Here is a 27,675-nt window from a genome sequence, read left to right as displayed (position 1 = left end):
CAAATTGTATGACCGATTCGAATCATGATTGCACAAGACTTGTAAAGAACTTGTTCCAAACTCATTATATTTTGTCATATTATATGATGTGATTTTTTGGTTCTGTTAGAGAACTCGAGTTTAATATCAGATCTATGGTTTTCTCTCCCTGCTTTTCTATAGTTGAGGTGATTCAGAGCTTTATATTACAAACACATATAAATATATCTTCTTATGAAGACTTTATATGTTGGACTGTTTCGTCATTTTTATATTATTACGTCGCAGTTTCATTGACGTAAACACCCTCAGTAAACACCACACCTCGTTTTATTTACATACATTTAATAAAATATATCTACATGTGTATTTGTCGTTTTTATTTGAATTTAAATCTTACTTTGTTGAAATAAAATCTTACTTTGTTGAAGTAATAATGATAATACGAAAACATGTCAAAACAAAAAGCTTTACCAAATATTTAAAGCTGAAAAAAATGTAGATTTAATTTCATTAAACAGCTGTTATTCCTAAACATAACTATGTTAACTTCGTTTGGCCTTCCCGAAAGGAAAAATTAACTGATCGATAGACCTTTAAATCTATGCTACCATAACGACCCCCTGATACATATGCGACATATATAAACAACTGTATCCAACATTCAGTCAGATGTCAGTTATTGCTCAACGTGACGCATCATACTCACCCTGAGCTGTATCTTTGTTTTTATTTACTTGGTAACATATATACTCTAGAAAAATGGTAAGTTTTCATTTAATATTTAAATTCAAATATTCAAAAGTGTTAAAGATATATTCTGAATACAATGTTTATCGAAATGACCAATTTAAAAGACACATGCGTTCACCGGAAGTATCAATTGTATATATATTGTTGGAGACTTTTTCCGTACTTTCAGTGGAATTAACAACCTATGTTTTAACTTTCAGAGGGAATGTATTTCTATCCACGTCGGACAGGCCGGAGTCCAGATCGGTAATGCCTGCTGGGAACTATACTGTTTGGAGCACGGTATCCAGCCTGATGGTCAGATGCCCTCAGACAAGACCATCGGAGGTGGTGATGACTCCTTCAACACCTTCTTCAGTGAGACAGGAGCTGGCAAACACGTACCCCGGGCTGTCTTTGTTGATCTTGAACCAACTGTTGTCGGTATGTATTCTTAGCAATGGAGTATAATGTTCAGTCTACTTTTTTTTTTATTGCTCTCCACTTTGACTTGAGCGTATGCTTGCAAGTTGACTTTGGTAAATGTTTAAGATTGACCTTCACAATATAATATAAAGGTAGATTTGTAATACATTGTACTTTAAATCGATTAGATTTCTTCTACACACGAATACAGTTGGGCAATTGGGACAATTATTTTCGTTGATCTTGAAGGATTTGATAATTATCACCCATTCACGTTTTTCTGCTTTATTTAAATACTTTAAAATGCACACCTATACAGTACACACAGGTAAAATATGTACCACATCTCCTTAATTTTAAATTTAAATGGAACCGTGAGTCGGATATTATAACACATTTAAAGTGTATGACCCTTCTTCAGGCCTGTGTTTTACGAAATTTTAAAAGTGCAATAATAAACAAAAAAAAACTAAATAAAAAAGAGTTACCAGTTTTTACATATATATATATCAAACGCTATATAACGTCGCTCACAGTGAGAATTTTGTTGTTTCATTGCACCTATAGAAAATAGGCATTTTGTGTTATTAAATTAAAGCCAATATTTTCATGGGCCTGAAATTTACAGACTTTATAATAGTGATTCCCGCTATAACATTTAAACATATATTTCTCACTTGTTTGTCCGCGCTATGCTAGCGTTGATGGTTTAGAAAAAGTCAGAAACAACCTTTACAACCCCCCAAAAAAAAACTCTAGTTGTACGATGTATTTGTACTTATTTCAACTAATATCTGTATTTAAAAACTTGTTTGAGGGAAAACGTTTGTTAACATAACATGTTGTTATCACCTATCTTTTTTAAGTACACAATTGTCAAATATAACGGTATATACGAGGGTAAAAGGCTGAGGATTTTCTATGACGATTCTCACATGTATAGCATTGAAACAATAAAAGGGTACATAATCCTTAAAAGTGGTTATAAATCTATTTCACATTTATATCATTATATAGAATAAGTGGCTTAAGATCTTAAACATGTTAAAATTAGATTATATTCATGTTTGTACATGATTGTCAAAATTATTCGTGTTTCTCAATTATAAAAAAAAAATCATTGTAATAATTTTAAAAGCACTTCACTCTCCATAGGCCCTTTAATTGGAATAAATATCTGAACTATTCTTATCTTATCTTATAGAATAAAAATCAAAAAAGTTTAATTAGTAACCAAAGGCAGATAAAGTTGATGTTTTCTATTATTAACAATTGAATATATCATAAAGTTAACGAGTTCAAGTATTCAACTAAATTTTAAACGTTTACAAGGATTGTTTCAAAACGTGTAACGAATTGTTCTGATTATTATCCTTTGAAAATGTAAGAGGATTAACAATTAAACATTTATACAGAAAGATGAAAGAATTTAATTATGCTTCACAATAAAAATAATAATTAAAAACAACTTAAACATAACAAATGGGCTAAATAACCATTACATAACCAAAATACCGAAAAATGGAAACATAAAGTAAAAAATATATAAATGATTTAAAGAACAAGGCCGTTCAGGAGAGCATGAATCAAATATCAGGATTAAACACAAATTGTTAAACAAGTGCGAGTATCAAATAGTCCCTAATAAACAAATGACAAGTGCTGGCTAAAGGTCTAGTCGTGGAAGTATTATATCTTCCATGGTCTTGTTTTAAGACATCACATCAGCTCGTAAATTTTACCCCTTCAAGAAACACTAAATATAGCTGTTCCTTTGATATACTGTTACATTCAAGTGTTTATTTAGATTGGTGTCCCGTCCCGTGTACATCAATTTATATGTTTACCACTTAAACAGTTAAGCGAATGGTATTTTGGTCAAACATAGTTTCAAAATTGGTAACTTAGTTATTTAAATCAGTTGAGTTTGCATTCAAATCAATCATGAAACCCTTTTTTATTTCTTATTTCTTGTCTGGATTTCATATTGATGGTTTTAGGTTTCATTACATGATTATTTTTTTTCTTTATTGCAGATGAGGTAAGAACTGGTACCTATCGTCAATTATTCCACCCAGAGCAACTGGTAACTGGAAAAGAGGATGCTGCAAACAACTACGCCAGAGGTCACTACACAATTGGAAAAGAAATCGTCGATCTGGTTTTGGACAGAATCCGTAAATTGGCTGATCAATGTACCGGTCTTCAGGGATTCCTCATCTTCCACAGCTTTGGTGGTGGTACCGGATCAGGATTCACATCACTCCTCATGGAACGTCTCAGTGTAGATTACGGAAAGAAATCAAAACTGGAATTCGCCATCTACCCAGCACCTCAAATATCCACTGCCGTCGTAGAACCATACAACTCCATCTTGACCACTCACACAACTCTTGAGCACTCCGACTGTGCATTCATGGTAGACAACGAAGCCATCTACGATATCTGCAGACGTAACTTGGACATTGAAAGACCAACATACACAAATCTTAACCGTTTGATTGCACAGATCGTCAGTTCAATTACTGCTTCCCTCAGATTCGATGGTGCTTTGAACGTCGATTTGACTGAGTTCCAGACCAACTTGGTACCATACCCACGTATCCATTTCCCATTGGCTACATACGCACCAGTTATCTCTGCTGAAAAAGCTTACCATGAACAATTATCTGTAGCTGAAATTACAAACGCAGTGTTCGAGCCTGCAAATCAGATGGTAAAATGTGACCCACGTCACGGAAAATATATGGCTTGCTGTATGTTGTACAGAGGAGATGTTGTCCCTAAAGATGTCAACGCCGCTATTGCTACCATCAAGACCAAGAGAACCATCCAGTTCGTCGATTGGTGTCCAACTGGTTTCAAGGTCGGAATCAACTACCAACCACCAACTGTTGTACCAGGAGGTGACTTGGCTAAAGTACAAAGAGCATTGTGCATGTTGAGCAACACAACTGCCATTGCTGAGGCATGGGCTCGTCTTGACCACAAATTCGACTTGATGTACGCCAAACGTGCTTTCGTCCATTGGTACGTCGGAGAAGGTATGGAAGAAGGAGAATTCTCAGAAGCCCGTGAAGATTTGGCTGCTCTAGAGAAGGACTACGAAGAAGTTGGTGTAGATTCAGTAGAAGGTGAAGGAGAAGAAGAAGGAGAAGAGTATTAAACAATGAACAGTTTTAATAACAGCAATGAACATTTGTTACCAAATAGTAACTATTAAAAACATTAAACAAATTACTGCTTGTTATTGAGTTGAAAATACCAATCATAATATTCCAACTTTGACAACGAATATTGACAATTGCATTTTTTAACACTATTTTTTTTAATTTTCAACTAAAACATTGCCCAGTTTAAATCTGAGATTTACTTTGGATTCAAATGACTCCCAACCTCCGCATACACACTTGTTAGTTAAAGACTCCATGTGGTTTTTGGTTTTAAGAGGCTTTAAGTTGTAATGAAACTACTTCTAAAGTTTTTGGTGTGCTTTTGGTCGCTATGAAGGACGAGGGGTGTAAGCCGATTCTTCTGAAAAGAAATAAAGGAAAACCACAGTCTCCCGGCCAGTAGATATAGGTTAAACCAGATAAAACTGTAAAAAATTGGAACAAGTTTCATCATCTGGTAATCTATAGAATTGAGAATGGAAATAGGGAATGTGTCAAAGTGACAACAATCCGACCAAAGAGCAGCGAAACAGCTGAATGCCACCAATGGACGTCTTGCTAAACTCCGAAATATATAAAAGAAACTAAAATTAAAAAGCATACAAGACCAACAAACGCCTTGTGACAGGCGCAAACATGCGACGGGGTTAAAGATGATTTTTGAGAACTCAACCCTTCCCCTATACCTTTAGCCAATGTAGAAAAAAATAAATATCAATTCGCACAGTAAAAATCAGTTTAAAAGAGATACGAGTCCAATGTCAGAAAAGGTAACAAAAGAAACTTATCAAAATGACAATTATATATAAATTAACAAAGGACCACTAGCAGTTACTGACATGCCAGCTCCAGACCTCAATTAAACTGATTGAAACAGTAAGTCTTCATTACATGATTATCAAGCACAATCCCTCCCGTTAGGGGTTTAGTATCATACCATCATAACATATATGATAAGAATTAACATTACCCATATCATGCCAACAACTGGTTTTAAAATAAATGTGTTATTTCCTTTCGATGCAAAGACCCTATAAGTGGATCAATATTAAAGCCAAAATATGCCATCTTTAATGACCTGACAACAGTATCGTAACTATATCCCTACTTTATTATAGGTTTGTTTAAAGTTTTTGTTAGGTTTTAAGGTGAATGTCAACATTGTTGTGAACATAAAAACTTGGATATGAAATACCTGAGCGTATAAGATGTCTGCATGTTGATTTATATTTACGAATGATATCCTTGTACCAATGATAAAATTTAGTAAATGGTGTGACTAGTTTGTAATATTCAAAACCCTGGTGTAATAACTTTTCTAAAATACATAGATTTAAGTTTCATTAAAATCTAATACGTTCTTACATACGCGACCGAATCGTACAAGTTGAGATAAACACCATACGATGGTGACAAGGGAACATATTATAACTCATAACAGTACAGAAACAGGTCCCCAATAAGTGATGCACAGTAAGACCCCATTAGAAATCCGATAATTTGACGGTATACAGAATCTCTAAAGCGAACAAAATGTTATCTAGTAAAAATGCAAGGGCATATATAGTATCAAAGCATGTCCAATAATGAATTGACATAGTTCTTTTGTTTGTTGTTACTGAAAAAATGACCTATAAGAGATTGAACATAAATATTCGCATTCTGACTTTTTAAATGCCCATTTAATTAGGTGTGTGATTTTTTTTTTATTAATAAGACTATAGGGCAAAGTGGTATAAGGGTAGAAAAATCAAAACTTGGAACCTATTAAAAATCACCAACATAAGCATGCAATTTATCAAGTACTTGATTTTGACACTCCAAAAGTAATTAATTCTCTATTACTTAAAGTGAGGTGGATATCTTTTTTGCATATATATCATCTGTCTATTAATGTTGATAGCTCTGCATTTAAAAACATAGAATAGCTTTTATCTCGTCGAACGGCCAGCATCATACACCGGTTTTCAACTTTGTATAGTCGTGTGAAAAGTCATTGAATTATAGATTTCATTATAAAACGAAACTGAACGACTACCTTATTGTCATTTGTTATTACAAAAACCTTTCTCTTAAACCCTTAACCATTTCAAGGAGTGATCTTACAATGTTGTGTTGAGTGACTTTGTGAGGTATGTGTACTAGGGTTGTCCTTGTCATTCCGTTGGTAACTGTATTGTAGTATTCTTTTATCTTTTTGCAAACCTGGTGTACATTAGTATGATGACATGTATGACCGTGTACACACAGTTTTGACCTGTACCCGTAATGATCTTGATTATAGTCTGTTATATAGATATAGGAAGATGTGGTATGAGTGCCAATGAGACAACTCTCCAACCAAGTCACAATTGATAAAAGTAAATCATTATATATGTTAAAAAATTCCCTGACTTGGAACAATCCGAGCTTGTCTTAATGTACAACCACTTTTGTATTTGTTGACCTCTAGATTGCGTTGTATTGTGTAGTTGTTTCATTGCTGTGTTAACCAACTTCTGCTTTTATTCAATTTTACTACGTATTACGACTTCTTATCGTAACTGTATTACATGTAATCAAACGTATTTATTGATTAGGAGCCAGCTGAAGTCCACCTCTGGGTGCGGGATTTTCTCGCTGTGTAGAAGACCTATTGGAGCACTTTGACTATTTTCTGCTCTTTGGTCGGGTTGTTGTCTCTCTGACATATTCCCCGTTTCCAATCTTAATTTTATTATGCAGTACGCTTGCCTTTTAGTGGTTATATAGTTCATATGTGGAAAGATATATTGGCAAATGAACAGACACATCACTATAAACCATTTTAAAGGGTGAAATATTTAGATTGCTACCAAGTTATAGTTGGTATCATAGCTACATGGGACAAATCATTCGAATATTTAACAAGTACTTGCCAGGAAAAAGAACAATCTTATACATATTCTGTACATGACCATTTGCATACATTTGCTATAGTATTGTTGTTGCTATGAAAAAAATCAAGAAACAATAAATCAATTATATAAACATATGCATGCCCACAAATAACTTGTTTTATCAAATTGATTTAGGACGTGCTTAAATATGTATCATATAGAATCACGGTCAACTTCCCATAGCAAGAATAATAATGGTGTAAGCTCAATGGTTTTGCAATTTTAACCCATTAAACTACTACTTATATTTAAAGCAGATGTGAATTGTGCTTATTTATAAATAATTATTTGCAAGAAATAGCAAGATATAATTCAAGAGCAAACACAACCGATACAAATAAACTACCTAATAGAGAATTTCCCATCATTTCATTGAATGAACCTCGTTTGAATTATACTGTTTACATGCTATTTTATCATCGGTACAAGGGCGTCATTCGTAAATATAACTCAACATGCCGACATCTTATACGTTCAAGTATTTCACATCCAATTTTTTATGGTAATATTCTTTATAAAACACAAAAATGTCAGTATTCACCTCGAAAGCTAACAAAATCTTTAAACAGACTATTTAAGAAGGTATATAGTTACGATACTGCTGTCAGGTCAATAAAGATTGCATATTTTGGCTTTAATATTGATACACTTATAGGGTCTTAATTTGCATCGGAATTAAACACATTTATTTTAAAACCAGTTGTTGGCATGACACGGGTTATGTTCTTCTCATATATTTTATGATGGTATAATACTAAACCCCTAACGGGAGGCCTTGTGCTTGATATTCATATGATGACATAATCTTTCAATCAGTCTAATTGAGGCCTAGAGCTGGCATGTCAGTAACTGCAGTAGTCTGTTGTTATTTATATTTTATTGTCATTTTTTTATTTTATTTTGTTACCTCTATGACATCAGACTCGGACTTCTCTTAAACTGAGTTTTACTGTGCGTGTTGTCGTGCGGTTTTTTTTCTACATTGGCTAGAGGTAAAGGGGGAGGTTTGAAATTTCAAAAACATGTTTAACCCCGCCGCATTTTTTCGCCTGTCCCAAGTCAGGAGCCTCTGGCCTTTGTTAGTTATGTATGATTTTTAATTTCTTGTGTATAATTCGGAGTTTAGTTTAGGGGTCAGCTGAAGGACGCCTCCGGGTGCGGAAGTTTCAAGCTGCATTGAAGACCCATTGGTGGCCTTCGGCCGTTGTCTGCTATATCAGTATATGGTCGGGTTGTTGTCTCTTTGACACATTCCCCATTTCCATTCTCAATTTTATTTACTATAGTATTTACGCTTTTGATATATTTTGATTGTTTTTTTTGAAAGAATGGACATTGCAATCTTAGAACAAAATCTTCTATGCAGAAGCGATGTTGTTTTATAACAATAATTCATCGAAAAGACCATTTCAATATGAAAATGTAAAAATATTATCAGTTCACAGCATGTCATGCGAATCCATGCATAGTTGAAAATTTAACTGCATATTTACAAATGATAAAGCCATAAAAATAATATTTTCGGAATGATCGTGTAACCTTGTCTGAAAAATGCAACATTACGTTTTAAGTAATACTTATACGTGCGATAACACTGGGATTAGCTCAAGTTAAAGTATCACCTTTAACTCTTTTCTTTTAATTCTTATATGACTGAGTAGGCGTTTTGTGAAAGCCTTAGTAAATTAAGTGTTTGTAACATTAATATAATATATTAATAAACAAATACCGATTAAATAAACAAAAACTCAAATAAAATTAACTAAGTTCTGATGAGTACAATAATGCAGATGGCAAATGAGTAACAACAACATTTCAAAATCCTCCGGGGAAAAAGTCCGTTCTGTGTGTTTTTTGAATATTTCTCACGAAGTCTGCCAAATTGTTAGTTGTAAAGAGTCCATGGTTTAAAACGAAATGAGGTATGCCATTGGAAAACAGATTGACCGTGGGGATAAACAGATGTGGTAGAAATCCTGTCTCTATATGTTTTCGTAGACGTTCCAATGACAACTTAAATCTAAGACCAAGGTTCTGGTTTTCCCAGGTTTCTTTGTTCGGGTTGTCTATTGCCTCGTGTAATAATTCAAATTCAAATTCAAATTCAAAGTTTTATTGCCATATAAACTTTACAGTTTGTGACATAATGTAACAACAACAAAAACAAATAAAGACAATAACTAAGTAACTCAATATATATACACAAATTCAGGTAAATATTAAAGGGTCCCCTGTCCTCAGTTCCATTGACTTTTTTATAAAGGATCCTAGTTTATTCACTTGTGTTGGTGTTGATGGGTTAAGTATATATATAACTTTGTCATTGTCAGTGAGATTAGCAAATAAATTACTTTCTCTGTTAATGCAATCAAAATATGTTAATCTAATATTTGAATTATGAGAACAATTTATTAAGAAATGTTTCTCATCATCTAGTACTTTGCATTTTTTGCAAAGTCTCTCTTCGCGAGGAATTTTAAAATGCCTCCCTTTTTCAATTAATAATGAATGATCACTGATTCTAAGTTTTGTAATTAATTTTCTAAATTCAAAGTTTGGGTTAGAGAGGTAAGGTTTGATCAATAGATTTGGCTCAAGTGCTTTATAAAAATTTAATTTACTTTTATCATCAATAGATGTTAACTTATTTATCAACAGGTTGTTGTAGTATGAGTTTATTTGGGGTTTAATATAGCTTTTAATATTTTTTAATTGTTTTAAATTATCACAGGTTTTTAGTCTATCTATATCAATGTTAGATTCAGAAAGAATATCTTTTGCAAAAGTGAACCATGAATAGGTGCCACTAGAATCCAAAGTTTTAGTTAATTGAAAAGATTCATGTAATAAGGGATTCAAATTTGAGGTGAAAAGCCTTGCTAAATACATAATAGTTTGGGTTTTTATATGACATTCAATAGGCAGTCTTCCCAATTCGTTCCTTGTACCAAAATTTGAGGCACTTTTGTTAGTGCCAAGGGTAAACTTGCAATAACCAAGATGCAAGTTTTCTATTGGAGTCTTGTCAATAAAATTAAATAAGATTTTCAGATGATACGATTTGAATATTACTGTACAATGTCTGCTTTGTGGTGAAAAATAAAGCTTTCTTAACGTTTTCCAAATAACCAAGAGCTTTCCAAATATTGGGAATACAGAAGCTGCACTTGTAACTAGCTCTGTTTCAGTATGGGAAAACGACAAACGCCAATTATTTCCACCATCTCTTGATGACTTTGAAACTAGCTCGGTACCCCTTTCAATTATAGTAGCCAGTAATTCCCTCGGAGGCCAGTGCCTTGTCTTGTCTTGAATCCAATATGGATGTGTACTCCATGGTTTGCATCTAACTGCAGGAACTAAATCAACAGAAAAATCGAACTTTTCATGGCAACAGTTTAGAGTTGCTGCAACTGTGCCCTTTCCTTCTAATTCGATCTTACCGTCTGGATTCATTTTTTCTAAACAATCTTTTATTAAATCATAAAATTTATCAGAAAATTTACTTGGGCTTAAGTATTCATTATCAGAACAGATTTCCCAAATTTTCACACAGCGTTTCATTAATTTAAACTTTACAAATTCCGGATCTTTAGTCGCTTCAATTAGTCCTTCAATAGAGATAGGAAATAATACGTCACTTTCGTCATCAAACATTGCTGACACCTTAGAAGCTGAACTTCCAACTTTTACCACTTCACCTTTAAACAGTTCACTTGTTTCTTGTATTTTTTGTAAAACAGCATAAGCAGTTTCAACAACTTCAGGCAAAACTTTTGATCTGGTGAGATGTCCGTATGAAGTATAAAACACATTCAAACTTTTCTGTAATTCCATCTCTGGAACAGAAGTAAAGCCTTCAGCCATTCTGAAAGTATACAAAAGACATATTTTATTCAAAGTGAAAGGGATACCACCGAGTATATATTATACTTCTATTTTACGCAGAAAGGATATCATTAGCATCTTGAATTCAATTTTGAACTTGGGCAGCAATCCCTCAATATTATACATGTTTTACTGCCAATTTCCTCTCCTATTCATTCATTTTTCTCAGCAGATCATAGCTCAATATTATGCACCTATAGGAAGAATTTAAACTGAAACTAATTTTATAGTTTAGCAAGTTTCAACCGATGCCGAAGTTTATATTTCTTTTCAATCAAAACTTTTGTTTCAGTATCCGTTTCTTGTCTTTGTGACAGATAAGATATCGAATCAACAATAAATTTAAAAAAATACATACCTTTTTCAACAATCAAACGATGACTAGCACTCTTTATACAAAGCTTCATAAAGTTTAACTCAGTGAACCAAGTTTCAAAATTGTTTAAAAACCAACCTTACAATTATATTTTACAAATAATTGTTTTTGTGTATGAAATCTTTAAAAGCTTGGTGATCTCGATAACTGTAAAACTTCTATATTATTTTTTTGGGGAAACAACATTGAGATTGTAAGACATTTTTAAATACACAACTAATGCTTTATATACTGACTGAATTTAGAAACGCAACACTCATTTTGTTAGTTTTTTTTACCAAATCTTGTTTGATCCTTGTACAGCAACTATTCATGCTTACCATACTTCTCTTTCCCAATCTGACTTATCTGTGCTTTTTGATCATGCCGGATTATTCAGGTTGCACCAATTTCTTAAAGCAAAATTTGGAGCCCATAAGTGCATTTTTCAGGATTTTTTTTCTCTATGAAAAAGTTCTTTCAATCCACGGCTACACTTAAAATCACTGATACAAAATAATTGCATTAGAATATAATTTGATTACGCAACGTCAACTGTTGTTAATCGAATTGCCAAATGCCATGACACACAGATTCGTGCCGTACATGCTTCATATAAACAGAAATGAAAAAAAAAATGACTGCAGACAAACATTTACACGTAAAGTCCTAAAGTTTCACCCGCATAATTGCCAAAAACACAATGTTATGCGTGGAACAAAGACAAAATAAAAGGTGCAAAACATAACAAAAAAAAACTCCGTACAGAATTGGTGGACCTTTCTGACAATCATTTTGGCGTTGGTTACATGCAGTCATTGCTTTCGACGATGACACATCCATCGGTATGGGGGAAAATCAGGGTTTCAGTGTATATATACCAAATGATTTGAACATTAAAAATGACGTTTATCAATTCAAATTTCGAACTGATTTGTTTTAAAAACAATAATGGGAATTAAAAAAAAAATCTAGTGTTGCGTTTCTATGTATCTTCCAGTTGATTTGATATTGCAAGTTTTTCGTGTTTGCTCTCCTATCATCACAACAAACTACTTCTTTAATAAAACAAAAGCATAGTTGTAGGTGTTCCTTTGAAAAGTTTTAAGGACACCATATTCAAGATTGGCCGTTATCGTAATACCTGTATACTGAATGACCTTGAATATGTTTCTACTTGTCTGTGCCACACTCTGGTTTTCATTTACTCTTTGAAAAAAATCCCCATATGTAAAATTATCACAGTTGTTTACTTCAATGATACCGGTAGTTATTAAAATCACGAAGGTGTCAATAGTGTGATAGGAACTGCTTAACCGCTCGGGGTATTTGCTGTTGATCTCAACTTTGGCTCAATCATATTTTGTATGATTCATCTACGATAGTAGAGGGCCCGGCATTATGTTTTCTGGTCTGTGCATGAAAAGTGACGAGATAAGCTCACCTTGGTAAAGTGAGCTCTAAATGTAGCCAGAAAATAAGGTCTGGTAAAGCATTTGTTCAGACAATTGTAACCAGGCTTAAGGTTGCACTTCTGTGAATATAGACACTGCAATTTACCATAGAAACTCCCTTTGTGGCTAAAGCTGTGCCACTTTAACTATAAAAATTCGTTAAAAAATTATACCCTAGAATGGAAAGTTGAAATGCACTACTCTCTTATTCAAAGGCCAAAACATTTATGTGCCCGAAACTTTTTTAAGAGTTTAAACTTATACAAAAAATCTGTTCTACCCCTACCTTCAGTTTGGGTCTTCCTCAAAATTCATTTTTCACAGCTGTTGTATGTTTTCATACTGGTAACATACCTAAGTTATTTCTCTGTGAGATGAAACATAGAGATCATATATGGAAACCAGTATGTAAACAAATCAAAATATCTATGAATAATATTTGGAGAGGCATGGATGTATTTATAAAGTGCAACCTTTATGTTCATGTGTCTGTCCTAAGTAAAGAACCTCACCATAGGTTGTCTTTTGTTTATCATGTAATGGGCATTTATTGCAAATAGCAGATCCTTGATAGTATTTGTTTTAAATACATTTCCAACCCTTTCAGACTCCGGACAATTTAGAGCTTGATATATTGTATGAGCATCTGTCTATTGTGAGCAGAAAACTGCATGTATTTTGCCTGTACCCTTAATATTCTTTTTTTCATATTAACACTTTACAAAGATTCTATTCACTATGCAAAGATACATGTCTTGTCATGATAATTTGGAATGTTTATGATCTAGTGATGGGGCTCTTAAACGTTTTCAGGATTTTTGACAATAGTTGACATAAAAGAGATGAACCGTAGGGAGACAAAACATCAGGAGTACTATAATGTTTTATTGTTACAATTAAAAATGTAAATAGACAGTTGGTGACTATCTAAATTACATTAGAGATGTTTTACAATTCCGTATAGGAAAGGGGTGAGGCTTTATCTCCATGGAATTTCCATTAGGTGAACTAAGAAGGTCTTGCCATTTCAAACAAGAAAATATGTTTATAGTTTTCGATGTTGATATACAAGATGTCTTCTTTCAGTGAATTTAGTAAATGGAAGGGAGATAATTCAACTACGAAATTAATAATATCAAACCATTATGTTAAAGCTGACCACGGTTATCTCCCTTTCATATCATGTATTTATTGCATAATTTTTACTTGTCTGACAATTTATTTTTTCAGCTGTCTTTTAGAACATATAACAATGGTTTAACAGCCAAAACTAGTTTTAAACTCCTCATGAAACAGATAATTTTCAATTGGAATTGTATGTTAGGAATATTTTTATTACATTGCACTTGTTCCATATTTTAACTACATCTCTATCTTAATAAAGCTAAGACTCTTGGATAAAGCATAGTAACAATGTCAACATGATAAACACTTTCTGTCATACAGTATTCTGAAGTCTCACCAAACACAGAGGCTAAACATGTAAGAACTTAACAACAATACACTAAAACAAAATATCTGTTACTATTCACTTTTATTATAAAATTAAAAAATAAATGATCACAGCCTTAAAACATTGCACAAAAATCAATCCAGTTTAATATATGTTTAACCATAAATAAGTGATAATGTTTGATTTTATTAAAAGATCTACATTTAGCTGAGCTCATGCATTATGCATTATGCATATTGAATACCTATACATTGTATCGCAATATAAAATTAATACATACAATACCTTGAAACAGGTAGACTGTGAGGCTTTTCCAAAATCAATACTTTGAGACAGTGTTTCATGATTCTATTTAAACTTTTATTTAAATTTCTAACGATGTAATTTTGATAACAAAAAAACTCTGTTAACAATTCAATGCTAGTTTTCTTTCTATAAATCATTCACTAATATTGTTTTTAATGGATGTTCTCAAAATAGAAAACTAATATCAAACATACTATTTTTGCATAAAGAGACTTTGTACTACACAAAAAAGTTATTCACCAGTATTTATAGCGTTCTTAATATAAAAAGTGACTAATTATCTTGTACTTAATCTGCAAATCAATTTCTTATCATGTCTGTGAACTGCATATACTGCTACCAGAATTTAATTTTAAGGTATTACTAATATTTCAAATCAATAATGAAATTATATTTAGTCTGTACGTCGTATCACTTTGAAGTTGTGACACATACAACTGTGTCACCAAAATTTAATTTTAACATTGTTTACATATAAAATAAATGATACCGCTGATAATATTATCATATAACTAACAATAATAATAACACTGTAAAATGGTGGTACCAGAATTGTTTTTATACTCAGGTTGATTAACCCTGTCAATAAATTGGCTATCAGAAAGTATAACAAGCCATTGTAGTTCACAGCATCTATCAAACTGTACAAAACCTTATCTTCTTTTTTACCTGCAATAATCAAGTGTTTTAAAGTGTGTAAAGGAAACAATTAGTTTAAACATATTTATATAATTACATTAAGTGTATGTTTCATTATAATACATTATTCTGATTGGCTACACTGAAATCTCCCGTTATTCCTTAATCAACTTCATTACACAATAAAATTTATCATTCATGATGACACAAGGTCCCACAATAAAGTGCACAGGTATATTTAATAAAAACTTGATAAAAATCGTGTTTTCATGATCCCAGCTAAAAAATGTAATTATAAGTATTGAATGCTTCTTTTAGTAACTTCATAGGGTTGTAAAAGCCTTGACCGTGCGCATATTTTTACAATGAAGCGCTTCCACGCTTCCTACAAAATGTACTTCGGTCAACGCTTTTACACCCCAATGAAGTTACAAAAAATCATTCAATTCTTAAAGTCATAAGAAATCTCAAATTAAAAAAAAATATGCATATGTGTTTTATAACTAAATGGATAGTTTTCATTATACAACTTATGTACATATACTTTTTTCTGAGGAAAATTCTTTAATTTGTCCACATTTAGAAGAAGTTAACTTATTTTTAATTGCTTGCTTCCAGGAAGCAATTCCCCGACATATTTTCTGTATGCATAGTGACCCGAGCGTAACCCTCCTCGTAAAAATCCGGTGATCGCAATACGCATGGATCTGTCATTGAAATAAACAAATATCTGGTTATACATGTTAAACACGTGCTAAATACCCATGCTTTTTGTGATTTGTTTACTATAAGGTGACAATCGGTAAACCTCGGCTTCAAAACACGGCATTTAATGAGCAGCCATATTTGTTAAATCATAACAAACAGAGAGAAAAAAAATTGACGATTATATGATATATTTGCGAAAATAATGATAAAATCGTGCACAGAGGACTAAGTTTATGATATATACATGCATTGGTTCAAGAATTGGATAAACATTATTTTTCACCACTCACTCGTTTCATATGACTTTAATTATAGTTGATTGTGCAACAAGTTATTACAAATTGACATGTCATCTAATTTTGACCACAATATAAAAATAAAATTTAAATATTTGAATATTTTATATATCTTTCTTTTCCTTCCAACTTTTCTTGCATTTCAAACTTTGACACATGTGTTTACCCTTATTAATTCTACATGAGTTAAATGAGATTTAAAACAACTAAGCTGACTCATCAAAATTAAAAATGGATTGAACAAACAAGAATCAAGTGGGACAAATCACCTGGACTTGTCCAGTTTATGATACAACTATTTTCTATTGTGGTATTACCAAACAGATAATTGCCCAAACCTGATATCATTACAATTTTTTATGCTAGTTTTTCACAATGAAAAGCATGAAATGGACTCACCTTTTTTGTTTTTGTTTTGTAAACTTTTGAGAAAGAGGAAGATCAAATCTATTAACAAATAAGAAGCCATCAGCTGTAAACATATTCCAATCTGAAACAAAATAAAATTTATTTTATAAGTTGCTAGTGCAAACAAAAACATAATGACTGAAATAGTATCAAAACAAAGAACATTGAGAACACACTAGAACTGGTAAAAAGTTAGTCATTTCTATGTGCCTTCTCTTTACCATTTATATTCTTCACCAAATGAGTGTCTTCCAAATTTTCACAACTGAGTAAGTGACTAAGCATCTGGAGTTAAAATAAGACATATTGCATAACTTATCCCTAAGAATTGCTTTTACAAATTTATATTTTGAAAGTTGCAATACTTTTAAATGAAAATACAAAATAGAAGTAGATGTCATTATTGGGAAATAAAGAATCCATTATATTGGATGAGTAAAAGGTTACACAAACATAGTCTTGAAGAAGGAAGAGCGTCTGGCGTACTAAATTATAATCCTGGTACTTTTGATAACTATTTAAACCACTGGGTCGATGCCACTGCTGGTGGACGTTTCGTCCCCGAGGTTATCACCAGCCCAGTAGTCAACATTTCGGTGTTAACATGAATATCAATCATGTGGTCATTTTTATAAATTTCCTGTTTACAAAACTTTGAATTTTTCGAAAAACTAAGGATTTTCTTATTCCAGGCATAGATTACCTTAGCCGTATTTGGCACCACTTTTTGGAATTTTGGATCCTCAATGCTCTTCAACTTTGTACTTGTTTGGCTTTATAAATATTTCGATTTGAGCGTCACTGATGAGTCTTATGTAGACGAAACACGCGTCTGGCGTACTAAATTATAATCCTGGTACTTTTGATAACTATTACTTTTAAGTTGGTTTTTGTACAAAATACAAACATACCATCCATATAACATATGGTACATTAGTAAATCTTCTTGATATAGGTTCTATCTGTGTGAGGTATGGTAATACAGTAAATAAAGATGCTGCTGATAAAAATAATACTGCTAACAGATTCATATAATCTGATACTGTTTTCCTGTAACAATTTATAAATATACTTATTAACATGTGAAAAAGTGCATTGTCACTGATGAGATACAAATTATAAGATTCAAAATGCGATGTTGGATATTTTTCTCATGCTAGTTATGTTCATGTAAATTTACTACTTTATATACTGTGGAATCATATCTTATGGTGATCGTCGTGTGTGCATACAGATTTCAAACTTGTTTGTCAGTCAATATTGCGCTATGCTGGTTCATCACATAATTCTATTGACATGATTAAAAGTGAATAAGTACTCTAACTAATATTCTATTCTTTGTTATACTGAAGTTGTGTGTATATTCAGAAATAAGTTTGTGTGTTTATTTGGTATTTTTGCGTAATATAGTTCTCATTTTACTCAAGACTTATCAGAAGTTTAAGCTTCAAAATTAATTTGGCTCTTTTAATTTTCATAACATTTTCACAAAATATTGTATGGTGGAACCAAACATCTTGACTAAATTTAATTTGGCTGATTTAATTAACAAAATATTTTCATAAAATATTTACAATAGAATGTGATTAAAACTTTTTGCAAAAGCTAGTAAGCTAAGGTCTAATCCAGCTGATTTTTAGAGTTATCTCCCTGTAGTAGTATGTAACACCTTATACATACCTTTCCTTGTTAAAAACTAATCTTCCAATCTCCACCCCAAACAAGTACATGATAAAATAACCCACATTTGATATAATCCCTTCTCTGTTACTGTCTAATATACCATGTCTTCCACCTTGGCCGTCAATGCCCTTGAAACAGTCAAATGTACAATGGTAGCAATTTCTTTACTATTTTATTAGTACTAGAACACAACTGCGATATCGCAGGCATTTACAGCTTGTAAACTGTTGTAGGATGAATCTTTATAAAAAAAAATATTGTCTGGAGAATTTCATAAAAGGAAGCAAAAGCTCTCTCCCTTTTTTCCTAAGTCTGTTATTTTTTTAAAATTTAATTATTTTCGTGTTTCTGACCTCAGACCACAATTATTCTTCCCCTTTGCTACAATACATTTTAAATTAAAATTTTGGACCGCTTCAAACAAGAAACAAATCTAACTGCTTATAAATCATTTTTATTCTAATAAAATATGCTTCCAGGACAATCAATCTCTGCTTTTTTCTTTTGAGATCCCTATTAATATGCCAATGGTAGGATTTGAATCTTGTATAAATGACTAAGGCCAACTTGACAGGTGGTCGGAGGGGTTCTGATCCCAGAAATCCTGGGCTTAAAAATATGAAATCCCTAGGTCCCGAATTTAAAGAAATTTATATCCTGACATCCTGAAATTGGAATAAAGAATTCCCGGATCCCATAAGAACCAATCCCGAAACCCTGAGCTTAAAGACACCCGATCCCGAGGTCCCGAAAGAAGTCATGCCCTCTCTAATTTCTACCATACTTTCATTTTGGGCCAAATCACTACTTTCACTTTCAACAATAAATTTTTATGCCCCATTTATGGGCATTATGTTTTCTAGTCTGTGCATCCGTTTGTTCATCCCTCCATCTGTCCCGCTTTAGGTTTAAGTTTTTGGTTGAGGTAGTTTTTCATGAAGTTGAAGTCCAATCAACTCAAACTTAGTAAATATGTTCCCTATGATGTGACCTTCTAATCTTAATGCCAAATTAGACATTTTACCCCATTTTCTTGGTCCACTGAACATAGAAAATGATAGTGCCGATGTGGCATCCATGTACTATGGACAACTTCTTGTTTCCACATGTTTTAATTACTTATTCCAATATGCAACTGATATGACCCTTTAAATAGTAAGCATTTCAAAGAAAACAGTAGACAGAATACAGAGAGTCTCTATATATTAAAGTAGTATAATCGTAGTTTACATGTAGATAAACGTGAAAAATAATTGTTCTCTTTAAATAGGTATAAAAGTTGTGGTTCTTGCGATCTAAAAACCATGATATGGAGAACGCTCTGATTGGCTTATTTATTTTTCATTTTTGTTATCTATCATACAATTGGTTCTCAATGTACTTGTGCATGTGTTTAAAACCGGAAGTCTATGACTAAAAGTCAGTCTGATGACGGAAACAATATCGGGATTGCCTTTTTTGTCATTTTTCTCCCAAAATTACTCAATCTGAATAATCATAAGAATAGATGACAAATGCGACCTATAGGACACAGAGGCATGATGATTGATTGATTGTGGAAGGAAGAGTAGCGACACACAAAATGAGGTCTTCTCGATTTTACCATTTTTAAGGATGATGAATAGAAGTGATAATTTCATGGAGCCTGCATTGCTCATCTGGTATTTATAGATAAAACTGATTTTACTGTTTATTTTTTATTGACTCAATTCTTATTTTCAGTCATCTCTCTTTATTAGTTATCTAAAATTTGTATTACCGCAGAAACCTCTAAACAGATATTGGTCAAGTTGATATTACTTTTTTGATGTGTATTTTTTTTGGTGTTTTCCACATTTAATAGATTTTTGTATTCAGTTATACATATATAGCTATTTTGTTTAATTTCATGAAAATCAATCTAATAAACTTGTTTTATCATATCTTTGAAATATCAAAAATATTGGTCAAAGATAATTAAACTAATTCCATGTGATTTTTGAGCTGACACACTTTCAACTGATTGATTGCTGTTTGCTTAACGGTCAGTGGCAACTATAAATATTATGGACAATGGTTAAAACAACTACCTGTATAATGTACTGGCTCAGGCCTCTGTATGTCAGGAGATACTGATGCAAAATACACAATAAAACCACAACAAATTTCCAATACACTATTGGTAGTAGAAAACTTAAAATACTGGCTAATATCTGAAGAAAAACAAATAATTATATGAATACATTGTCAATCAAAAACATTAACTGAGTATATGACAACAAGAAAAGCAGTAAAAAATTCATGCACCAGTTCATTTCAACTCAATCATTGTGAACTATACAATTCTAAATGATATCTTAGTTTCATAATAGAATATGAACAGTTTCAGGACTGATAACAAATCTTGATACAGCTACTTTATAGTCATATTTTTTTCAATGTGTAAATAAAAAAAAAATATCTTTGCAAATATAAACCCCTCAAAAAAGTATTTGCTTAAAGAATCATTTTTGTCTTTGATTTCCTCATTAAGGTTTTTAGGGAGTATATATATATATTGACTTTCAGAACTATTGTTGTTGGGATGACAAAAAGATATATACATGTATATTACCTACTGGTATAAGGGAAACAACTCTAGCAGACATACTCAATTGACATCATCGGTTACATTCTAAATGATTCTGATTTCCTTTCAAAACAAGGACTCTGGTGCATTTCAGGTTTCCACCTCAAGAGTGTACTGATTTTGTTATACATTGTATGTTTACTAAAAATGGTTTTTTTTCAAGTTTGAAAACAAAGGTTAAGTTTTCAATCTTCATTTTCAAATGAATGTTATTTCATACAAAATAAACTAAACAATAACAAGCTGATTCAACTTTTTTTTTCCATTTGTTTTTTTTAATGTCAATCTAAAATATTACCTTGACAGCTGCTAAAGTAAAGAAGAAATTCCAATGTGTACCATATTCTGTTGCATGCTCCTGGTAGTTCACTCCTTTGGTTGTTATAACTCTAGCTAATCCTAATACCAATAATGGAAGACTAGATAGGATAGACTTATAGACTTGGTAAAACCTTTAAAATAAAATATAAGTTTTACAATTAGGAGATAACTGTATTGTATTTTAAGCTCCGACGGCATCAATTGTGGATTTGATGGTCGCAAATTAAGTTTACTGGCGACTCGTTAGCGGAGACAGTTAACGGGTATTTGCGACCATCAAATCCCAAATTGATGCCTTCTGAGCTTAAAATACAATACAGTTATCTCAATTCTAATGAAACTGATAGAAAACAACTTTAAAACATGTATTTAAAATCTGTCATATGCCATCTGCGCTTGCATGTACGTCCTATAGCATCAATTGTCAATTGATGCAATGTAAATAAGTGACGTTATCCAATCAAAATGACAATACAAACGTTGTTGCATTAGAATTTCATATGTATTTTCCATATTATTTCAATTTAATTCATAGAATAAAACCCTAAACACAGTTATTACATTAAATGATTAATGTTGGTGGCAAGAGATAGTGAGTACACTTAATATACTATGGGAGATATATTGTTCGCTAATATTCGTACAATAACTGTTTCATTGCATGAAGAGAAAATTAAAAACACAATAAGAATGCATAAATTTACTCGAGGGTACATAATTTCATCAAAAAATTAAACCTTTATTTTTTCATTACAAATTTTATTTATTACACTATTAATTATAACTTTATGATATGGTACAAAAATCAAACAAAAAAATCGATTCCGTTTGGCCCCAGATGACTTTTAGAATGTTTATATCATTGAAAAAGCTTCAAATTATCTCCCTTTGGTGCAGAAATGCCATTTTTTGGCGTTAAATTTTAAATATCTTTTTTAACTCATTGGTGACCTATATTTTTTATTATTGTTTTCAAATAAGCTGTACATAAACTAAATATTTGTAAAATTTAAGCGATTTCTGTAATTAGGTTATTTTTTTATTTCGATATTACCTCTATTTCTCCTATTAGTTCAACAGAAAAAAAAGACATAAACAAAAGATTGTGAGCTTAAATGAATGGTGACCCCATTTTTTAATTTAATTTTTCTATTAAGTATACGATAAAGTTCATTTATAACAAAATATAGTAGGGCCTGTAGATTTAGCAGTTCAGTGTGAAGACTGAGAGCCCCCTTAATTATGTCTAAATAAATGACTTATATTAGTTTTACATGTATGTTAGTTATACGACTTTGATCTAAATGAATTTTTGTATTGCATTTATTATTTTAAAAAAAATTCTGATTAATTTCAAACTTTCATGTTTGGTTGAGGTATCAATAAGTTTTGAGTCAAAATTGTTTTTCAAATTAAATAAAACATTTCACAGGTGATATTGAATGAAAAAGAGCATTGGTTAGAGCAAAAATGTGATTTGTAATTGTAATGATATCTAAATGTGTTAGCTTTAAAAATACTCTACCTATTCTGACCTTGTATCATTTTGTTTCGTGCCTCAGGGGAGACAACTGCATTTGAAACAACAAACAACCCCACACCAGCATCCATTAATCCTGTACCATAAGTTTCAGTCTTACAGAATCTCCTAGGGAAAACTGTGAAATCTACTGCTAATATTGATATCACTGTCCCAATCAATGTGTAGGCTTTGAAATTGGATATGAACTGAAATCTATCATCTAATTCAATTGTTGGGAAGTCTTTCACTCTTTTCTTTGCATATTTCCATGTTAAATTTGGAATTCTGTAACACTTCCAAACAATGGAAACAATTGCTACCATCAACACAGAGAAGAAAAGGAAATAAAGACTTTCTGAATGAGTGGTAGCTGACAAGAGTGTTGGAAGCACCAAACATGGGAAGTCAATCATGAAAATCTTCCTGCAATAAAAAGAGTTTTCATATATATTAAAGATGAACAGGAATATAATCATGTTTTGGGTAACCAAACTTTTCTCTATTTTTATCCTCCACTGATTATAACTATAAACCCTTAACTGTTGTTTTTTTTTCCAGATCATAAAAATAAAATGAACAATTTAAAAGACACCTTAACAGACCAATTTTTCTGTTAGAAGTTTCTTGTATGAAATGACACTTAATTTGTAAAGATGGAGAACTTATCAAAGCATCTATCATTAACAAATTAACATCAAGAAACTTAAAACAAAGTTTAAATTGAATTATCTTTTGGTTTTATTTCATTTGCACACAAGACAAATACAAAAAGACTTGACACATTATGTATGTATGTGCCTGTCCCAAGTCAGGAGCCTGTAATTCAGTGGTTGTCGTTTGTTTATGTGTTACATATTTGTTTTTTGTGAATTATTTTTTTAAATAATTAAGGCCGTTAGTTTTCCTCGTTTGAATTGTTTTACATTGTCATTTTAGGGCCTTTTATAGCTGGCTATGATTGGCTTTGCTCATTGTTGAAGGCAGTACGGTGACTTATAGTTGTTAATTTCTATGTCATTTCAGTCTCTTGTGGAGAGTTGTTTCATTGGCAATCATACAACATCTTCTTTTTTATATTGAAGAAGAAAAAACAAATAATCAAACTACAGTAGCCAGTGGTATAGAAGAGGGTTTAGATCTCACAAAACATGTTTAACCCCACCCACTTTTGGGTCTGTTCCAAGTCATAATCCTCTGGCCTTTGTTAGTCTTGAATGATTTTTTATTTAAGTTCATTTATATATTTTGGAGTTTAGTATGACGTTCATTATCAATGAACTAGTACACACTTTTGTTTAGGGGCCAGCTGAAGCACGCCTCAAGGTGAGATTTTCTATGAGTGGCCTTCAGCAGTATTTCTGATCTTTGGTTGGGTTGTCTCTCTGACACATTCCCTATTTCCATTCTCAAGTTTATGATAAACGTAGATGTAAAAGTATGCTTTACTAAAACATGCATATCTTTTATTTAATTGTATTAGCTACATAGTATAAGTAGCATATGACATGTTAGTGGATAGGTTCGACATCAGTTAATTAAGTAGAAGCAATTTAAATTTTGTCATTTGTTTTTATTTATTTTTTGTTACATGTATATGTACATGTATTTGAAAAAAACTTAAATTCTGTTATTAAAAGGTGCTTTTATTTTATTTCATTCTTGTTCAAAATGTTTTTTAATCATGGAAAAAATTTACAGAAAAATACTATACCAAAAACTTGACTGTCCAAATGAAGTCTGTGCATGAATATGAAAGGCTAGCAGTAAAGCTCTTCTAAGAAATACAGACACAACTGGTACAGATAAAACTACTGAAATTTCTAATACACTGGTTCCTGTGTGGTTGGCTACAAACTTTTCCTGAAGGTCTCTATATTCCTCCATGGTTGTCATAATTCTCTACAAAATTAAACACAGCATTATTTGAAAGCACACTGTTCAATGAAAGCAGCAAGTTTGCAAGGTCTAGTTTGAATTCTGGTACATTGTCTTATTCAAAAAGATTTATAATTGCCATTTTAGATTTTGATATTTATCAGAACAAATTATCTCATTTGACTCTTGTCTTGCATAAATTAATATGTTTTTTAATCAAAATATATTTTAAAACAAGAGAAAGGTAAAATGCTACCTGAAGATAGCATTTCTTTGTTTTAATACATTAAAAATTACATCATACATAAACTTCCTACTGACTGGATAAACATAGGATATATTTCTGTATTTCAATTACTTTTTTACCAGAAATCATGCTGGAAATTTTTACAATACATGTAAATGTATACATTTTTTGTACATGGTAAATGTTTATATAATACATCTACAGTTAACATGATATCTCAAAGTATTCCATAGGTTTACTTTGTCCCCTTTCACAGGTAACACTTATATGCATGCCTCATATTACTAATTTCATGTGTTCAAAATATATCAAAGTTACAAATTATTGGATAACACCCCAACACCAATGTATATTTGGGTTGGGGTGTTATTTGAAGCTCCCCTCGAGAGTTGCAAAGGTACAAACTACAGTGGTATCTGTATTCAGAACATTTTTTGTCATTAGTTTTGCTTGATCAGATTATCTTTTTTCATCAAATTGGGGATCAGAATATTTTTTTTAGGAAAACACCATACCACCCCGCCCCCTTGAAGTAATGGGCGTTCCCTAATTTGCAGTGCTTCCATTCTATATTTTTTGGGATGATTGTGTTATGTTATTGGTCTGTAAAAGTCTAATTTCAGAAAATATAGTTACCAGAAATCCTAATGCCCAAAAAAATTTGATGTCAAATTAAGTCTTCTTCAAAAACGGAGAAAGTTCCTGAAAGAAAGCATACTTTTGACTCTGAACATTTTTTACTAGTTCCCTGTTTGACATTTCTTATTTCCCTTATTTTTTAAATACCAGTAGAAATTTAAAAAATAAATCCGCTTTCGGATAAACATGGTATGAATTCCGATAATGAACCCTGTCTCTTACAATATTTTGGTATACGGTTTGCAAATTATTGAGATACTAATTCAATATTATCTTTACTTAGAAAAAAGAAAAAAAATCAAAAATATCGAACTCCGATGTAACTTGTAACTTGTATTCCATATCTTCCTCCAATACTGAAGGAGCACCTCAATCAATGAGTAATCCACCACCAGATTAAAAGTACAAATATTCAGAACGGAAAGTCCTTTATCAAATGTCAAAATCAAATGCTCAATCAGTTAAAACAAACAAACAAAGAAATATTAGTTTGCTGATCACGGCGCCCAAAATAATTTTCAAACATAATATACAAAAAAATTATAAATAGGTTAAACAAAGTATAGTATGATTAATTTGAGATTTTATTGATTATAATGATTAAATATCAAAGAAATCAGAAATTCGTAAAAAAAAAGTATGAATATGATGACCCATCGTCTGTTACCGTCTGGACCTGCTTTTATTGGACAGCACACCTAATAGCACACCAATAATTGATATATGTAAAAGAAATTAACAAAACCATCCAGTTTAGAAAATCACCGTATCAAAATATAGAAGAAACTTTAACACACTATAGGGATCTCAAACAACAAATCATAACAACAAAACCATCTGCCACAGTGCTTTTTATAGAGTGTCCATACTATTCGATCACAAGGGCCAATAAACCTAAAGATTCAATTAACTTAATTGTGAATAGTAAAAAAAAAGACATATCCGTCACTCCTGGTAAATAAAGCCACCAAAGGTCACAGAAAAGTCCAATTGGCAACAAACATAGACAAAGAACTAAGTGAACAGATTGACTACTTTAACGACCACCTAAAATTGATCAACCGCCTTTATTCTACACCAAGAATTTCTCAAGATTTTATCCTTTCAAACAAGACAAAAAGAGACACTAAAGTTAAATATAGAAAGAATTTCAACCTAACATCGGACGGAGTACATCCCATAAGAGCTGTAAATAAATTGTGGATGTTGAAATTCATAGATTTAGCACTTGAACTGTCAGAGCAAGGATGCTAATTAAATAGCCAGCAAAATAGACAATAAAAACAAGAAAAATAGTTAAATAAGGAAGCCTTGTTTAACATACTAGATCCGAAATAATTGATCTGCGCAATATAATTAAGGAAGCCTTAATTATAAAGCAAAGAGGAAAATCAACAACATCACTCAACTAATAAAAAGAATAGGGAAGCCCTATTATATCATAGAATAAAAAGTTAATTAAAAATTGAATAAAAATATTAGAAAAATAGGGAAGCCCTGTTTTTTCTAGGAATTAACAACATAAAAGACCATACAGAGATAGCTAGCAAAACTAAGTATAGAACAAATAAGAATAATTAACAGGGGGTCTAGAATAGATAGAGAAGCTCTATCTAGCATTAACATACTTCATACTTATTTAGTTCGAATAGGGAAGCCCTATTCGTCCTGATAAATAGAAAGGAGATTACAACTTAACGATCAATTCTATTAGGGAAGCCCTAATATAGGACATAGGAAAGAGCGGAATAAAGGGACAACAAGCTTAGAAAAAAAAATTATAGATAGAGAAGCTCTATCTAATATCAGGAAAATAAATAATATTATCTAGAGAAATTTATATTTCAGGGAAGCCCTAAATTTTAAAATACTAGATAAAAATATTAATAACTCATTTCTTATTTTAACAATAGAGAAGCTCTATTATATGAAATAAAAAAATAAATTAATATATTTTCATTTAGGGAAGCCCTATATAAAAATAAATAAATTAACTATAGTAGTAGATATGGCAACAAGAAGGAATAAATCTACTTCAAATGTAA

General features: G+C 31.7%; 2 protein-coding genes across 2 annotated transcripts; one reads left to right on the top strand and one right to left on the bottom strand.

Annotated features, from left to right (window-relative positions):
• Window positions 1–403: 403 nt before the first annotated feature.
• On the top strand, window positions 404–4,374 carry LOC139499393 (tubulin alpha-1A chain-like). Its single transcript, XM_071288074.1, has 3 exons — window positions 404–744; window positions 933–1,155; window positions 3,174–4,374. Exons 1-3 carry the CDS (start codon window positions 742–744, stop codon window positions 4,301–4,303), a joined length of 1,356 nt encoding a protein of 451 aa, XP_071144175.1. The 5' UTR covers window positions 404–741; the 3' UTR covers window positions 4,304–4,374.
• Window positions 4,375–14,440: 10,066 nt separating this feature from the next.
• On the bottom strand, window positions 14,441–25,729 carry LOC139499371 (phosphatidylinositol-glycan biosynthesis class W protein-like). The gene is made up of 9 exons (XM_071288056.1): window positions 25,628–25,729; window positions 24,581–24,768; window positions 22,873–23,292; window positions 21,325–21,478; window positions 20,488–20,610; window positions 18,416–18,546; window positions 17,647–17,785; window positions 16,727–16,817; window positions 14,441–15,353 (listed from the first exon to the last, which is right to left on the bottom strand). Exons 2-9 carry the CDS (start codon window positions 24,760–24,762, stop codon window positions 15,127–15,129), a joined length of 1,467 nt encoding a protein of 488 aa, XP_071144157.1. The 5' UTR covers window positions 24,763–24,768; window positions 25,628–25,729; the 3' UTR covers window positions 14,441–15,126.
• Between the last annotated feature and the right edge of the window lie 1,946 nt (window positions 25,730–27,675).

Source organism: Mytilus edulis, chromosome 1 (genome assembly GCF_963676685.1).
Source record: "Mytilus edulis chromosome 1, xbMytEdul2.2, whole genome shotgun sequence".
NCBI classification, from domain to species: Eukaryota; Metazoa; Mollusca; class Bivalvia; order Mytilida; family Mytilidae; genus Mytilus; species Mytilus edulis.
Note: the sequence above shows the minus strand (reverse complement) of the source record. Positions and strands in the feature narration are given on the sequence as shown.